Source organism: Vicugna pacos, chromosome 18, assembly GCF_048564905.1.
Source record: "Vicugna pacos chromosome 18, VicPac4, whole genome shotgun sequence".
NCBI lineage: Eukaryota > Metazoa > Chordata > Mammalia > Artiodactyla > Camelidae > Vicugna > Vicugna pacos.
In genome coordinates, this window is record NC_133004.1 from 34,562,092 (window position 1) to 34,579,991 (window position 17,900).

At 41.5% G+C, this 17,900-nt stretch overlaps 1 protein-coding gene and 1 non-coding gene across 3 annotated transcripts in view; one reads left to right on the forward strand and one right to left on the reverse strand.

Annotated features, from left to right (window-relative positions):
* Positions 1-17,900, forward strand: part of LOC102537787 (S-adenosyl-L-methionine-dependent tRNA 4-demethylwyosine synthase TYW1) — a 195,572-nt gene that overhangs the window by 52,292 nt on the left and 125,380 nt on the right. For both annotated transcript variants that reach the window (XR_012061233.1, XM_006201352.4), the window contains exons 12-13: positions 11,372-11,549; positions 15,343-15,478. Coding sequence is in view for 1 of the 2 variants with exons in the window: in XM_006201352.4 (XP_006201414.1) it covers positions 11,372-11,549; positions 15,343-15,478 (314 nt within the window). In the remaining variant the exon portion in view is untranslated. The remainder of the gene's footprint in view (positions 1-11,371; positions 11,550-15,342; positions 15,479-17,900) is intronic.
* TRNAY-AUA (transfer RNA tyrosine (anticodon AUA)) lies at positions 11,116-11,191 on the reverse strand. Its single transcript has one exon. It is a non-coding gene; the product is annotated as a tRNA-Tyr (tRNA).

Here is a 17,900-nt window from a genome sequence, read left to right on the forward strand (position 1 = left end):
TGTTTTGATTTCTTGGGAGAAATTGGGAGAGTAATGCAAATAATGATTGAAGCTCAATAGTGATTTATAAAGGGTAGTCAGTAATTACATCTTTATTTTATTCTTTGTGAGTTTTCTAGGGAAAGTTGACTTGAACATATTTGTATGTGTGTGTCCGTGCTGACTTACCGTTGTACCTCTGCAGAGATGCTGATAAATATTTTAATATTTCATCTTGGCTTTTAGTCTCAAGCTTTTTTTTTTTTTGAAAACATATTTTCTCTTATTTGGGTAAAGCAGTGTCTCTTATCAATCTTTTGCAAAATTAAATGAGACTGTTTAGTGAAGAACTAGGAAGACTCCACATCAGGAATTTAACTAGCTTTTCTTAGACTCTTTGTTGATTTAGTTAATATTATTGATTGTTGATCTTAAAATAAACTGTATACCTTTTAAATAAATTTCAAAGCAAAATATTGTTTTCTTTTGGCTAGTTATTAGTCAGAGTTCTCCTGAGAAACAAAGTCAACAGGATGCTGTGTGGGTGTGTAGAGAGAGAGATGGATAGAGAGAGGCTGATAGAGTGAGAAATTAACTTAAGGAATTGGATCCTGTAGTTTTGCAGGCTTCAGCAGTCAGAAAGATAAATAAAAATAATTCGCTGAGGTAGACCTGCAGACTAGAGATTTAAGGAACCTCTGCAGTTCAGATCCAAAGGCCGTCTGCCAGCAGAAATCCTTCTTGCTTGGGGGAGGTCAGCCTTAGTGTTTTTGAGGCCTTCAACTGATTGGACGGGGCTCACCCACATTCTGGCAGGCAGTTTGCTTTACTCAGAGATTTAAATGGTAATCTCATCCCAAAGACACCTTCATGGAAACATGGAGCACACTGACCAAATATCTGGGCACCGTGGCCCAGCCAAGTGGACACGTACAATTAACCATCCCAGATGGTTGCATCGGAAGCAAGCCAATGCCAGCAGTTTTATCTTTATATTCTAATAAGTTTGTTGGTTTAGTGCTTAAAGAGCAAGTTGAAGCCTTAAATAAGGGGATGCTGATCAAGGATATGTATTTTCCTGGACATCTGGGAATCTTCCTGAATAGACTGTGTCCCAGGCAGTTTGTATGGAAGGAAGCAGCCCTAAGGAGTAGACATTCATTTTTCCATTCCGAGATGTCCTTGATACAGAACAACAATCTGAGTTTTGATAGTAATTTTTCTGACAGGAGCATTTTTGCAAATGCACTTTAAATGGAAATAAGTGATGAATAAATCATGAGGCCTCCTTTCTTCACATTAATAACATGTGTTAGGTGAGCTCAGTGAGCACAGATTCTTTGCTGTCTGCCTGGCTTGTTGCAGGGGCTTGTCCTGTGCAGAAACATGTACCTGATTAGGAGCCTCGTGCTTGCTTTAATCAGTAGGCATCTCAGATGGTTTGTCTTCAGGTACTCGTGGCATAAGAAACACAAGCGTTTTAAAAAATCTGTACCATCTTGTAGGGGGTTGACAGGTACCAGGTTGCAGGGAGAAAGTGAAGAGCATGTCTGTGAACAAATGAGTCCTGAGTAGGGGTGAGAATGCCTAAGGCGGGGTGGGGAATGACCCCCAGAAATTCAACAACTGCCCAGTCATTCATTCTTAAAAGTAGCTTTTATAGAGTATCTACTTGGCCCTTGCAATTCTCGCAAAGGACTCTTTTCTCATACCTTAATTAAATGACTTGACAAAATATTACCATGCCAGCAAAACATCTATTTATTTAATCGACCATGAATTTTTTGGAAAGGTTTTCAAATTGGAACTGGTTAATGTTTGTACACGGGCACTCTTGAGGGTACTGGAGCAGTTTTTCTTCACAGCCGTAGTAGGAAACAGGTGTGTATGCGAAGGCGTGAAGCGCAGTAGACAGGTCAGCACGTGGGGATAAAGGAGCTCTCAGTCACTGTCTTTTCACGAAGCGTGAGAACTCCCTTACTTTCCAAATTTTGTATTGTGGTGACTATTTATTAATGCTTTTTACTTCATTCTGTGCTTAAACAGGCTATTAACTTTTTTGAAAATTTCTCTCATTGCTGTAATGACCACAGCAAATCCTATTGTGAAACTATAGTATTACAAAAAAATTTTTACAAACCTAATTTTTAAAGGGTGAAATACATAATGTGAAGGAATCTGGAGCTCTTCTGAAAAACTAGCGGTCTGCAATACAAAGATGTTAAATTTTTTTCTTTTTCTTTTAACGTGGGCAAAATGACAGAGTTTTAGTATTTCAGGGTGTTGGTTATGTTTTCTGTCTTCTTGGTTCTTGGCAGAAAGGAATCTAAAATGTTCAAACTGATGGTTGTTTATTCTATGGACGTTCAGCTGGGCAGTGAGATTTTATAACTTCACTTAGTCTTTATCAGTGGTTACGGTGTAAGGTTTTCTTTTTTTATGAACCCAAGTTCCTCCTGCAATCAGGGAAATCTGTGTTCTGTGATGCTCTCATCCCCAGGGGTGTAAGTAAAACAGATCCCCCTCCTGTCTGGATAGTCAGCTTCAGAGAGAGGCTGGTGAGGCTGGTGCAGGTCACTCTCCCTCTGCTGAACCCAGTACCATCATCTGGGCACAGCTCTGACATGCATCCGACTTTTGAATGCTAAAGATGCAGGAATGTAACTCAAGAGTTCATTTCAGCCCCCATCTTCCCTGAGTCAGAACTCCTCCTTAGAGACTGGCCTGGGGAAGCTGCATAATCTTGGATGCAGAGTTAGCACTTACAGATGCCCTGCAGGAAACCGGTTCCCCTTTCTCTTCTTCCACACCTGTATTGGGATTTCCCTCTTACAGCTCTGATACTGCTAACCTGTGTACCCCCGTGGCTTAAAAGAAGCAAAACAAAATAAAAAACTAAAAGGAAAGGCATGTTTCAGATTCCTTAGTTGGGACTTGGGACACATTTTCCTATAGGAGAAAATACTTAAATTCGATTAGGTGACGCTGAAATAGACTTATAGTACTATACTCTAGGTATGTTACAGATTAATTTGATGTTTGGGGAGTTTGAAGATAACTTAATCTTCATTTTGATAATATTATATCTGGGAGAATATGAATTTCAGGTTTAAACTGAACCTTAGGAACAGGACTCCTATAAATTGGAAATTACAGGCAATTTTCAATGGCTTGAAGCCATTTTCTTCTTAGTTTGTTATATTCTGATTATTTCCACTTTAGCCTCTCTTTAGAGGTCATTCTTTGAAGTCATGAGTAATTTCCCATACTCTGGCTTGTAGTCCTTTGCTTTCCCACCCCGTGGTGGTCACGCACTTTCTCCCATGAGTCTGGGTTTTGTTTTTGTGTAGGATGAGACTGGTTGTGGGTGTTATTGTTTTTGCCTCTGAGTTCCCAGCTTTAGCTGAGCGGCCAGCCTTGACACATTTTGAAGATATTCTGATCTTTTAAATGCTTCCTTTTTGTGCTTCTGTTCTCAATTCCGAGGGCAATCATTGTCTTTTCAGTTATTTCATTGATCATTAGACCAGCTTTCTTCCCGCGACCTTTATTAGCTTTCCCTTCATACGCACACAGAATTAACTTTACATTGATCGCAAGTGGGTCAGAATTACAGTGCAACTCAGCATCTTTTCAGAATGCTCCCTGCCCCCTCTACATCCCCCCGCAGCAGGGGAAGTAGCTTTCAGACAATGGGGTGCAGGTTTCCTTAGCTCAGTTTCCCATCAGTTCAGCTGGCATCAGGTGAGTGAACACTCTGTGAGGAATGTCCTCGGTGCTGAAGGTGCAAAGGTGAAAAAGACATCACTGGTTTCTAAATGTTTTTATGTAGAGTTTTAGCTGGAAGTGAAGTAATGCAAAAAATAAAGGGTGTCCAACAGGTGGTTCTCACGAACGAGGTACGCTGAAGTACACATCCTAAAGGAAGGTGGGGGAGGTGGGGAAGACAACACCACCTGCTAATTGTTTTCTGAAGCCTATTTATGAAAAAACCCTCCGAGTGGAAGTGGCTATATCAAAGATAGACTTCAATGTGGCTTTCATCCAGGAGGGGTTCTTAGGAACTTTGGCCTTTGACCAGAAACTGTGTTGTTATTGAAAAGAAAGAAGAAAATGTTTTATGTCTGATTGGTCCAGTCTTTAGAAATAGGAATACTCATATTTGTCAATTATACCGTGATAAGAAAACAGACATAAGAAAGTATTCAGACTAAAGGTTCTTTATTAACCAATTTTCTCTCTGTCTCCCCCTCCCCCCCAAAAAAGAAAGAAATAGGGAAACTCTACGTTGAACCCTATATCACTTTTATTTCTGGATTATTCAGCTTATTGGTAAAAATTCTGGAATCTGAAGTTTCTGCTTTGGCATCTGTCAGTGAGATAAGGCGTCCTTCCTAGTTAACACAATGACTGCAGTGGTTGTTCAGGGTCAGGAAACTCTTCAGGTTGAGAGGAGCATCAGAAAACTTGCTTAAAAAAACCCCGAACAAAACAGAGTTTAGTTGTGAAATGGATAAGGTTTAGGGAAAACATGAACAGACTCTGTGTGAGAGAAACAGACGCACAGTGGGAATTAACCTTATAGACCTGCGACTGAAGCGTCGTGTCTGCCGTTCCGGGGCTGTCCTCCTGCTCCAGGACTCCTTTCCGTCAGGAACTGAGAGGATGTCTCATTTTCTGGCACATTTCTTTGAGGACAGTGAAGGAGAGAGAGCATGGGGTTGAGTCCCCGGAGCCTCATTTTGGGGGGGAGCATTGTGATTACCTCTGACAGTGGCCGTGAGATAACAGTGTACTTTTTGAAGGTTTTACACGTTCTCAGCACCGTACTTTTGAGAAAATTAGGATAATTTTAAAATCCTCGAGTCATTATTTTTAATGCTTTTTTTTTTGTCTTGCTTTTTGTTTGTTTTGTTGTTGTCTAATGGGGCAGGTTTGGTTAACCAAAGTAGCTTTCAGAGAAGATGGCAGTTGATCTCTTTGCTTTTAAGTTTCCCTTCTCCTTCCCTGGCTGCTGCTTGGCAGTGTCCTTTGCTGGCCCCTCTTTCTTTCCCCAGATACGTGAGTATCTAGGTCTCAGTCTGTGTCCTCTTCTCTAACTACCCTATTTCCTTGGTAATCTGATTCGGCCCCTGCAGTGAAATACCATCCATTTGGTAAAATGTTTATTTCCACCCAGACCTTTTTCCCAGAATCCAAACCTGAACACTGGACACACATTCAGATCTCTAACCTACATATCACACTTTACAAGTCTAAAATAGAACACATGGTATCTATCACCCCCTCTCCGCTACCCCAGTACCTGTTACCCCCATGTTACCCACAAGGCTTTCGTGGTCTCAGTTGATGGCGACTGTTGCTGAGGTCAAAAACTTTGTAGAAAAAGTATGTATATATATAAAACTGAATCAGTATGCCGTACACCAGAAACTAACCTTGCCAGTAACATCAATAGTCAATTAAGGTGTGTTTTATATTCTTACAATAAAGTAAGCCTAGAGAAAAGAAAATATTATTAAGAAAATTATAAAGAAAAGAAAATACTTTTATAGTACTGTACTGTATTTATCGATACCATAAGTTTATGTCATCTATTTACAAGATTAATTGTCTGTACTTATGTCAATATTGTCTTATATGATACAAAACACTGTAGATGTCCTACACACTACTAACACTCGGCATCAAAAATAGAAAGATAGTGTGAAAAGGAAATTCATATTTACCTCCAGGTATGACGATTCATACACTGATAATGAAGAAGCAGCAATACGATTGCTTTATGTAGCTGATTGTAGTCAATACCATTGCTTCACAGTAACCCAGCCTGTACACTAATGAATGGTTATAAAACTTTTGTGGCATATAATGTTACAGTCATATTCATAATACAGTACTGGAAACGTTACTTTTTTTTTTTTAAAAAACCGCTTACCTGTGATGTTAGGCTAATGTGCAGTTTCTCCAATTAGATTGAGAGGCAGGCATACTGTAAGGTACTGGGAGTCTTTGAAAGCAAAGTTGTAAAGCAATAAGAAAAGTAACACATTGTTAATTTTATATTAGATGTCACTCATCTTACGCCTGTGTAAGGATATGTTGTCCACTTCAACACAAGTCTTGCATGCGTTGTCCTGCATGACAAGTACTTAGGTGACGATGATGATGACACAATAACTTCTCATACAGTTCTTGCTGGGCGGTTATTAGATTTTTCACATGAAGATGCACACATGCACAGCAGATAAGGTTATTAATGGTATGGCGTGGTGGGTATTTACTATTCATTAAGTGGAAGTAAAGCATCATAAAGGTCTCCATCCTTGTCATGTTCCCGTTGGGTAGGTGGAGGGGAGGAGGAGGAGAGGGTGGACCTTACGGTCTCCTGGTGGCAGAGATGGAAGAGGTGGAGGAGTGGAGGGAGAGGCAGGGGAGACAGGCACACTCCGTGTAACTTTGTGGAAATACACAGTCATTTCCATCTTACTGTTTTTTTTGCTTTTTCATTCCTCTAAAGTGTTTCTATACAGTATCAATCCTTCTTCCACCGTTTGCTTTAGTTTCAGCGCCCATATCATGGAAGGATCCATGTCGTGAAAGAAGTCAAAAGCAGTCTTGAGTAATCACAACCCTTCTGCCAGATTGTCTAGTGTCAGTTTTTCTGGCGTTGCTTCTTCTGTGTCTTCTTCCTCATCATCTAGCACTGGTTGAGGAAGCATTCATCTCCACCAAGTCGTCTTCTGTTAACTCTTCTGGGTGGTGTCTGTTAACTCTTGAAGTTCTCCAAGATCTCTGTCTTGAAACCCTTCAATGCCTCCCCCCAACTAACTTACTTACTTACTTTCTTTCTTTCTTTCTTTCTTCCTTCCTTTCTTCCTTTCTTCCTTTCTTCCTCTCTTTCTCTCTTTCTCTCTCTCTCTCTCTCTTTCTCTCTTTCCTTCCTTCCTCTTCCTCTCTACCTCCCTCATTTCCTTTCTTCTTCTTCTTCTCCTTCATTTTTTTTTTAAACCTGTATCCACAATCTCTCTCATGATTTCCTTGGTTGGCTCTGTCATAAATATGAAGTCATGCACAACAGCTGAACACAATTCCTGCAGCCGCGTTGTTCACACGTTTCTCTAGAACAATGATGGCATCTTCAGTGCTGTAATCCTTCCAGACTTTCACAGTGTTCTCTATGTCAGGATCCGACAATCCTTTCCATGGAGTACCACGTGTAATGAGCCTTAAAGTTCCTTCCAACCCCCTGATTTAGAGGCTGAATTAAAGACATTGTGTTTGGGGGCAGGTAGACCACTTCAGTGCCTTTGGTGTTGAACTCATGGGGTCTCGATGACCAGGGGCATAGCCTGATAGCAAAAGAACTTTAAAAGACAGTTCCTTACTGGCAAGGTACGTCCTGACTTCAGGGACAAAGCATCAATGGAACCAGTCTAGAAAAAGTGTCCTCATTGTCCAGGCCTTCTTGGACAACCTAAAGACTGGCAGCTGGTGTTTATCTTTCCCTTCAAGGCTCGGGGGTAAGCAGGGTTATAGAGAAGGGCCGTCCTGATCATTTACCGGGCAGCATTTGCACAGAACAGTAGAGTTAGCCTGTCCCTTAACTGCCTTAAGTCCCGGTGCTCGCTTCTTTTCCGTACTAATAGATGTCCTCTGATGCTCTGCCCTCCCCCTCGAGAACAGGGCACCTTTGACTACGTTAGAAACCTGTTCAGGAAGATACCCTTTCTCCTCAATGATTTTCGTGATGGCATCTGAGGACTCATTTGCTGCCTCTTGGGCGGCTGAAGCTGCTGCTTCTGTTATCTTGACATGTTAAAAACCAAACCTCTTTCTAAAAATCATCAAACCATCCTTTGCTGGCATTGAATTCTCCAGCTTTAGCTCCTTCAGCTTCCTTTGGCCTTAAGTTGTCATATAATGACTTTGCTTTGTCTCCAATCGTATGTCTATAGGTACACCTTTCCTCTAGCAATCCTGCACCCACAGAAAAGCTGCATTTTCAATACGAGATAAACACATATTTCACAAATAGCACGAGCTTTTCAGGCCTGCTGGCGTAGCTGCAGTGACAGCTGCATGAATTTCCTTTCTTTTTCTTTCCTTTTTTTTTTTTTAAATGGTCCTTATGCTGGATTCATTTATCTTGAAGTGGCAGGCAACCACAGCCGCAGCCCTCAATCTGCAGTATCTATCAACGAATTCAGCTGCTTCTTGTAATGTCATGACTTTTCTCTGCTTCTTGGGAGCACTTCCAGCATCGATAGCGGCACATCGTACGGGTCCCCTGGTGTTATTCAGGGTTTATGGTATCGCACTAAACACGATGAAAACTGTGAGAGAACCGCAAGAGATCACTTTTTACTGCAATTTACAATTTACTGGAGAGACGAGCTGCTTATGTGGAGATGATTAGTGTCACACAGCATTTTAAGCGGACTCTCAACACTTGCACTCAATGAAGGAGCAACAGAGGTGGCTGTGAAATTACTACTGTGGTACGGGAGGTGCTACAGTTAATTTTGTGCGGTTATGATTTAATGCTATGTCATTACATTTGTTTGCATTTCTCCAGACTGCGAATGGGGCCATGTATGGTCTGTGTTTGTGTGCGTAAGTTTTGATACATTTTAAGTTTTTAATAATTTATGTATATGCTATGGTAGTAAGTGATAAAATAGACTAGTATCTGCATATGTTTTATGCATTCATGACATAACCTAACTTTTCCTTCATTTTTTTGGGTAGTTCTAAGCCATAGGGTGCATCTGTGAGATTTTTCAAATTGTCAAAAATCTCCCCAAATTTTTCCTATAAAAAGTTCTCATGTAACTGGACCTTGTTGCCCATGGGTCAGTTGTATTTTGAATTGAATGGAATTGCCATTTTATTTGAAACAATTAATTGAATTTCTATTTCAACTCATGAAATAATAATTATTATAAAAATCTTTGCAAATAACATTTTTTGAATGCTTATATGCTGGGCCTGGTAGCAGACTAGTTATTTCATGTGGCTTATTTCATTGAATTCTTGTAATTGTGTGCATGTGTGCTGTGAACTCCCCATCTTGTAGATCAGGGAATGGGTGTAGAGACGGGGAGTGACTTGATGAAGGACACAGACCAGCCTAGTAATAGAGCCAGAATTTGAACCTGGTGTGTCTGACTTCCAGTGGTTAGGGCTTAGCCAGTGCTCAGTTACTCTGCTTTCTGAGTTTTAGGTTAATTTTGCAGTTCTGATAAAGTCAGCCCTTCTACTCATCTCACAGAGGGATTAAAGTTAATGATTTTTTTTTTATGGAAAGGAAATTTTATACTTTAATGCTGAGTTGTCTTGGCAACACAGAGTGAGTTAAAGATCAAGTTTTATTTAAAACCTTGATTCACTTGAGTTAAGATCTTAGATTTCAATAACTTAAAAAGTGATTCTTCCCAAAATACTGACATGAAATACATTCCTAGAATTGCAGTTAGTCATCAGAGAAGATAAAACCTGCCTTTTTAGATTGCTCTGACTTTAGCCTCTATTACGTTGGTTTGATGTCTGGGGTATTTACTTACACTTGCTTATTTCCAAGTAGAGTGTGTGTGTGAGAGAGAGAGAGAGAGAGAGAGAGAAAGAGAGAGAGAGAGAAGGAGGGAGGGAGAGAAATAAAGTCATTTCTTAGATACTAAGGCACAAGCAAGCAGCGAAAGCTAACTATTTTCTCCAGGTTTGTTGTTGTTGCTCTTAAGATGATAGTGGCTGAGATTTAATCACTTTAAGAAACCCAGATAAAGGCGATGATAAAAACAAATCTTTATTGAATGTTTTTCTGGTGTGCATGGCACTCTTCTAAAGCCTTTCTATGCATTATCTCATTTAATTCTAATGAACATTCTTTGAGGTAAGTACTGCTCACACTTTACTACACTTCAGAGAAGGCTAATAACTGACTGAGAGGGAATTTGAATGTGCTTCCTGCCACCTTCTCCATGAAGAATCTGTGTCCTTGAGAGAATATTTTCTATTCTAAAGAACCTGGAGATAATGGATAGAAATATCTGCAGTAAAGGAAATATATCTTTACTTGCCTTTTTATGCTCTTTCCAAGTCTTTCAGAGTCTGGGGTAGGTTGGAGGACTCTTGGGAGCTTTCCACGCTGGGTCGGGAGCAAGGCTTCTCAACCCGCGCGGTACACGGGAGTCACATGGGGACCATTTAAAGAATGCTGACATCTCAGCCTCATCCCTAGAGACCGCGGTTTGGTTGGCCTGGAACACTGCCTGGACATTGGGATTTTCTAAAGTTCTTTGGGTAATTCCAGCATCTAAGTGGGGCCGAGAACCAGCGGGGTGTGCCAGTGGTTTCCCATGCTTGTCTGTGCATTGGAATCGCCTGGAGGGAGCGTCAAACTCCTGATGCCTGTGCTGCTCCCCAGAGATGGCGACTTCATCGCTCTGTGCTGCAGCCGGGCGTTTGGAACGTTGAGGCTTCCCAGGCGATTGCAGGGTGCTTCCAAGTCCAGGGACCTCTGGTTTCTGCAGTGGGTTTTGATCTTGGCTGCACATTAGAATCACCTGGGGAACTTTTAGAGGTCCCATCACCCCGGCGTGCAGCCACTCCAGTTAAACAGAGTCTTTGTCGGGGACCCAGGCAGCAGTGTTTGTCCAGACTCTCCAGGTGATTCCAATGTGAAGCCAATGGTGAGACCTGCAGGTTTCTTCTTTTTCTCTCCTTTATTCTTTTGGGCCAACTACATTCAGTTTACTCAATTCAGAATACTTGAGGAACTACGGGGGAAATGATTAGTATGGGAGAAGCTTTTCCTTATGTAGCTGTACTGAGTTCATTTTCTTACACCAACATTGAAGAATGCATAGCTAAGCAAGTTATGGAAAGTAATCCGTTCTGTATTCCAAATAATTAGCTGACAAAGTTTTGCCTGCTTGTATTGATGTAGCTTAATGAGTATTAAAACCAGGGATGAGCTTGCTTATTTAATAATTCTAGGGTTTTTTTTCCTGATTTAATAATTCTAGACGTTTTTTTTTTTTTAGTTTATTTTTTGCTTGTTTATTTGGTTTTGCTTTTGTTTGGTTGGTTTTTTGAGGGCGAGTTATTAAGGTTTATTTATTTATTTATATTTAGAGGAGGTACTGGGGATTGAACCCAGGACCTCATGCTTACTATAAGCATGTGCTCTACCACTTGAGCTATACTTTCCCCTTGAGTTTTTTTTTCCCTCCTCTGGCTCTTATTTTATATTATTTGGCTGGTATCAAAAATGACTGCCTTCTAAAATCAGAGAACGGTTAAGAAAAATTTAAAACACTTTGAGAAGAATAAAAGTGATGTCCTCTACACGTGTCTCACTGAGCTTGTTCCTGTCCACCATGTTCCCCAGGTGTACCAGGTGTCAAGGAAGAACGCTTTGAGGAAGGAATGACAGTGAAGCACTGTGCGTTGTCTCTTGTGGGAGAGCCCATCATGTACCCAGAAATCAACAGGTTTTTGAAGCTACTCCACGAGTGTAAAATCTCCAGCTTCCTGGTCACAAATGCACAATTCCCTGTGGAGATCAGGTGGGTAGTCCAGCTTGTTGAGATAATGCTGCTTGAATCTGTGCTTGACTGAAGTAAAAGGAAAACATTTTTAAAAAGTCAGTGTGTAAATTTTGCACAGGGTCACCATTCCTTTTATTTTTACATTTTTGTTATGTTTAAAATCCTTCACTTTTCAAAAATGACTCATGAGGGTGAAGTTGGGATAGAGTGGTACTGGGATACATACACACACCCAGAGAAAAGTCTGTCCCAAATTTAAGGCATGCAGTCGTCCCTCATATCTGCAGATACCAAGATCCACTGATGCTCAAGGCCCTTTTCTAAAATGGTACAATATTTGCGTATAACCTATGCACATCCTCTCGTACACTCTAAGTCATGTCTGGGTTACTCAGAATACCTGATGCAATGTAAACACTATGTACATAGCTGCTGGCACATGGCAAACTCAAGATCTGAGTTTGAATTCAAGAACTGAATCTTCTAGGAGTGGTGTGTAGTAAAATGATGACCAGAGAGGATGTCTCATTGTTGATAATACAAGGTATTCCTTGTGAATGCTATCATGGATTGAGGAAAATTATAGAGAATTAAAGAAAATACATACTTGAAAGGGATCCAGGAGAAAATGGAAAGAGAAATGCTTCTTTACGTGCAGGTAATTTTGTTTTATTTCTGTGAATTAGGAGGAGTCTAGGTACCAGTTGTCTCTGGTGTCCTAGTTTCTTTCAGAAAAACAAGGTTATAGATTGACTAATAGACCACAGAGGTCATGGATTTTGGAAGTTGCCTCTAACGTTTATATTGCTAATTCTACACAGCAAGTCAGCTCATTCAGTTCAGCTAGTAGGTGAGCCTCTTGCAACTGTTCTTATCGTTGAACATACACGAGGGAGTAATGATGTTCTCTGGGGTGCTCAGTTGTGTGCTTTTAAAATAAAAAAAATTCTTTTCTAAATTACTGCAGTATCTAACCCATACTCTGGTACCTTTTGAAGAAAATCCTGCCTTTGCCAACTGGTCTTTCCTTGACCCACATGCAAGCACTGCATTCGGGCTGGTGGCCTTTACAAGATATTTAGCTTTTCTTTAAGGGGCTCTCAGTCTCCCCTCTGGCTCCAGAGCATATGGCTCTTGGCTGACAGTTCTCCCTCCGAAGGGAGTTTTCACAGTGAGGGTCCTGGAGGATTTATGGATGACAGGAGCAAACACCTCAGGCAAACAAGAAAGCTGTTACACTCTCGATGGCTTTATGTTTTTGTTTTGTCAACACAGAGGCTGATGAATAAGACTGGCAAGAACGCTAGGACACTTCGTGTTAATGACAGAGCTGGTGGTGGCTGAGCGACGAAAGCCCTTTCCCGTGAGGAAAGCCCTCTCAGCCCCACCGAAGCAAGTGCTTGTGTAACGGCATTTTTGACGGGTGTACAGCTGATGCACCGTAGCACGCGTCAGTTACCTTTCCCTGTAACCACTCGCCTGAGAACTGAGCCACTCAAACTAACAGCCACTTACTTCGCTCATAATTCTGCAGATCGGCCGGGAAGCCTTTTCATCTAGACTGGCTCCACTGGCCTTCGTGTTGTTCATGTGTCTAGGTAGTTGGTGGACCCGCTGGGCTGGCTGGTTTATGATGATAGCCTTGCCTGGGACAATGGGGGCCTCTATTCTTGTAGCCTCTTCACCTCTGGCTCATCTCTAGTTGGTCACATGGTGGCAGGGTCTCAAAGAGCATCAAGAAAGGATAAACAATGATGCACAGGCATCATTCAAGCCTCCGCTGGTGACACATTTGCTCACTTCCCCTTGGCCAAAGCAAGTCACATGGCCAAGCCTGGCATCAGTGAGGGGACACTCAAAAGCTACAGAACAAGGGGACTTGGGTACAGGGAGGGGGAGAATTTATGGCTCTGTTTGTAGTCTACCATATACCACCACTCTTCCTCTGCTCCCTGGCAAAAGATCTGGAAAACTCCTTGGTTATAGCACCTCAGACATTTAGTACTGACAAAAATTCCTTATTGCTACTGTCAGTGCCCAGGGCTTCCTTCTTTTGCAAATAATGGAGGTTTGCAAAACAACTATGGCCTTTGGAGTTTACCATTCATAATCTTAAGCAGTCAGGAGGCGTAGTGAGAAGGGCAGCCAGTGCCCATTTTGCGCCGGGCAGCTTTATGACCAAGTCCTGTAAGTATCGGACAGTGATGGCCAGCAGTAGCCATCTTCTTAATGAAGATCTTTTTTATTTTTGTAAAACATGAAGTCCAGGTAATGTAGCTCGTCTGTGATTAAAACGGGCCCCCAGCACAAGGGTGGGGAGGCGGAGCGCTGCCCTTGCAGGGTGCTCGTGTTTTGCGTTCTCAGTAATTGATGACCTTTTCTCAGTAGTGACGCATTATTGAACCTTTAAGGATTCTCTTTATATTTCGTTATTGGAGAGGGATTAAAGCAATGAGAGCCTGCCAGTGTTTTAATCATTCTTTCCTAACTTTGGTCAGAGCTTCTCTTGCTTTGAACAACTTTGGGCTCAGGCCCTTTTCATAATTCCGTGTGTCAAGAAGCCAGATCAGTACAAGCATTTGCCTGGGCTGCATTCCCTAAGAAGTTCTGTCAGCTGAAGTCAGCAGTAGCCACTGAAAGGTGGCTTCAAGTGTCGACCTGTGTGGCTGGATGAAAAGAAAGAGACTTCCTGTCCTTCAAGGTCTTCCACTCAAGGACTGATAAGGCGGATTCTGATAGATATAAAAAGCACATAAGCCACTTAGATGGTGAGTTTTATGGCATGTGAATTATGTGTCAGTTTTTAAAAATGCGTGACTTTGAAACAAAAAGATGGATAAATAACACTCTAGGGGTAAACACAAATTGTGAAATAGTTACAGAAAATTAACAGTGGGAGGATTTGGTCAGAGGATTATTAAGGGGCGCGTCTTTCTATTTGAAAGTTTATTGAAGAGAGTGAATTATGAGACCCATTTGATGGGGGAACAGAGAGGCTTTGGGGAAAGTACAATCTGGGCTTAAAACAACCGGCAGGGAGTCGGGGAGATGATGACACCGAGAACTGAGAGGAGTGGAGAATGAGTGGTTCTCCTGGATACGGGTGAAGAAGGAAAAGGACAGTAAGAGTCTGCACCGGGCGTTCTTCCTGTGGGCGGCGCTCTTTTCTAAGTGTTTCGCTGCTCTTGTTCTAGCTCTGCATTGGCTTAAGGCTCCCACCATCGGTCATGGTTTGCCCACGCAAGGCTTGGCTTAAACCCACTCCTGCTCTCAGAGGCGTAAGTGAAGCGTTGGTGTCGCTGTGCACCCTGCAGAGAAGACTGGAGCTCTCTGGGTTGTTCCCGTTCCTTAGAAAACTTTGATGGTGGAAAGTGGACCCTCCGCGCAGACCCCGTGTCAGTCTCAAATGGCAGAGCTGATGGGCTGACTCTGGTCTGAGAGCCCCCGCTGACTGTGCCGAGCTGATGGGGCCAGGCCTAGAGCTTGGTCTTGTTCTGTTTATTTTCCACTGAAACCAAGTGTTTGAAGAGGGGCCGATTTTAAGAAATTGAATGTTTTCAGCTTATTAGAGATGGTGTCCAGTCATTTTGAAAAATAACCGGCTGACATCCCATTCTGTCACATTAAAATCATTTTCTCAATCTTCTGGGAGAAGTAGAAGCCTCTAGACCCAGTGAAATGTTTAATCACCACGTCTGTTACAGATTGTAAATTCAACGTCATGGAAAGCCTGACTTAGGTATAATTTCCTTTTTCTGTTGTTGTTGTTGTTGTGTGTGTGTGTGTGTGTTTAAACATCTAAATCACCAAGGAACCTCAAACCAGTTACCCAGCTATATGTCAGTGTGGATGCCAGCACCAAAGAGAGCCTGAAGAAAATTGACCGCCCGCTCTTCAAGGACTTCTGGCAAAGATTCCTCGACAGTTTAAAAGCCTTGGCAGCAAAGGTAAGAATTATGACATCTTTAAAAGAAGAAAAAAAAAAGAGAGTAAAGAGAGATTTTTTTTTTCTTTAAAAAAAAAAGACTAAAATCTTCGATAGTTTTTTAGACTTCCACTTTTATTATTCAATAAATATTTACTGAGTTCCCCTTAAGTTTGTAGCACTCGCCTTGTATGTATTGTATGTCCTTCAAGTGTTTAGGGAGAGAGAGACACACTCCCAAAGCTAATTAATAAAACCCAGTTGATGACCAGTACACAGCAGCCCTAGAGGAAGTGTCAGCAAGTAGTATATGTTTAAATATGAAGTCAATTTTCCTGAATTTCTAGAACCAAATTTCCTACCCAGTAGAGAACTCAACTCCAAAATGTCCAGATTTAAAGTCTTTTCTTGCAAACATTTGCCCCTTTCTTAAGTCTTCCTGTTCTTTTGGACCCAAAGCAACCTTCCGGTTCTTCTTTTGCATCAGCCTCAACGTCAGGAGCTGTGTTTCCTGTTAGTTCTGCCCCTTTTCTTCTCTTGTAGCCATTTCCCCCTTTCTGTTCTCTTGGCTTCTGCCCTGCCATTCCTCGTGCTCTAGCCAAACCTAACTGATATTGAGAATCATGATAAGAGCTTAAAACATTACGGTTTCCTACTCCTAGTGGGATTTGAGAATCTGCGTTTTAAACATCGTGGGCGTCTTTGGCTGAGCAGCCAGGTATGGGAGTCAGTGGCTTTCCCTCCCCGCTTTGCCTGGCACGTGCTTTTGCTCTCCTTCCCCATCGCCGTCTGGCTACTGTGGACATTTCCAGACTTGCCGTTCGCCATGTTCCCCGGGAATGCTGTACATCCCTGCCTGTCTGGCCATTTCTGCAAGTGTGCCGGCACTTCTTCCAAGTCCTTGGTTACCTCCTCACAGCCTGGACTGTCTTTTCTTTCCTTTTCCTTGACTTGTAGAAGTGCTATGCAAACTTCCAGTCTCAGCTTCATCATTACCTCTACTGTGAAGCCTCTTCCAGTTCCAAATCACTGCCCCTTCCTCCCTTCCCAGGTTTTGTGTCTGTAAGTACACTTTATTTCCTCTGTTTTATTCTAGCTTCTGTCTCCCCAACTGGATTCCTTACTCATGTCTGAATTCTGTCTAACACAGCACATTTTTATGGTATTTGATTACGAGAATGAATGAGTAAAGACTTCACCAGAGCTCTGTAGTGGTAAGATGTACTGTGTACGTTTTCTTGACTTCTCAGCTGATTACATACCTCCCCTCCTACCCCAGCTTTATGCTCGAGAAGCTAAATCATTGCCTTTTTTGGTGGTTAACATTGAAGACATGCATTGTAGGCATTGGTTTCTGATCTGTCTTGGATTGTTATGAAGCTAGCAAGTCGGATGCTTCTTGGGTCCTAAATTCCCTTTGTCTCTAGACTTCACCTCCAGCTGTGTCATCTTCACCTGCTGCTGAGACAGGAGATACACAGCATAAAAATCCGAGTGGCTTTAGATGGAAGTAAACAGCAGAAGCCGGCAGTATCACACACACATGAGATTGTTATCTAGACCATCTTCTGAGTCAGAGTGTGGAAGGTGAGAAGTCAGCATTAGCAGAGTGGCTTAATAGCTTCTTTTTTCCCTTTTGGCCAAAATTTCCCACAAAATGGATTCTTATCTTGAAGGTATAAGCCTTTGGATATCCAATTCAATTGTGAGTATTCTGGGTTGACCCATTGATAGGAATGCAGTAACTTAAAGTTCTGCAGTGTTTTCTAACCCATGAGCTCCCTGCATACAGCTTCATTATTGTGTCCACATAACTCTAGCTGGAAATGTTTCCTTGGGCTATTTGAACTATCTGCCCGCAGATTAAGGCAGTTGCTTTGTAAGCATTTTGTAGCAATTAGCTTATGTTTCTCACTCTTGTATTGTTTATGTTGTCATTTAAGAAAGATCTGTGGCAGGAAACTGCTGTCAAAATTAAAAGTTTTCTGTAAATTACCTCAAGCTATGCTATTTCCTTGTGAATATCTGGCATTACTGGTACATGAAATGCTATCAAGAAAGGTCTGTTTTACTGCTGTTTAATGCTAGAAAATAAAGCATTTATGTTGCAATTGTACTTCATAGCTAGGGTCAAATATATGATTGCTATAATCATATCATTTGAGTTTTTAAATGAAAACGAAATTAGAAGTGTTATTTGAGATTTTTTTAATTAGAACATCCATACTGTTATCTTCTGTTACTTGTTTCAGCTTTTAGTATAACTGAGCAAGGAAAGATATTTGAAGAGAAAGAATTTCTTAAACTTTATGAACAAAAGAAATTTGATTTTTCACAAACTTTTCAGCCTATTTATGAGCTAGTGCCACCCAAAGGAGAAGAAAGTAGCATATTTTTTTTTAAACTCTTGGCAAGTATAATATTTACATTTGAAGATTTTTATC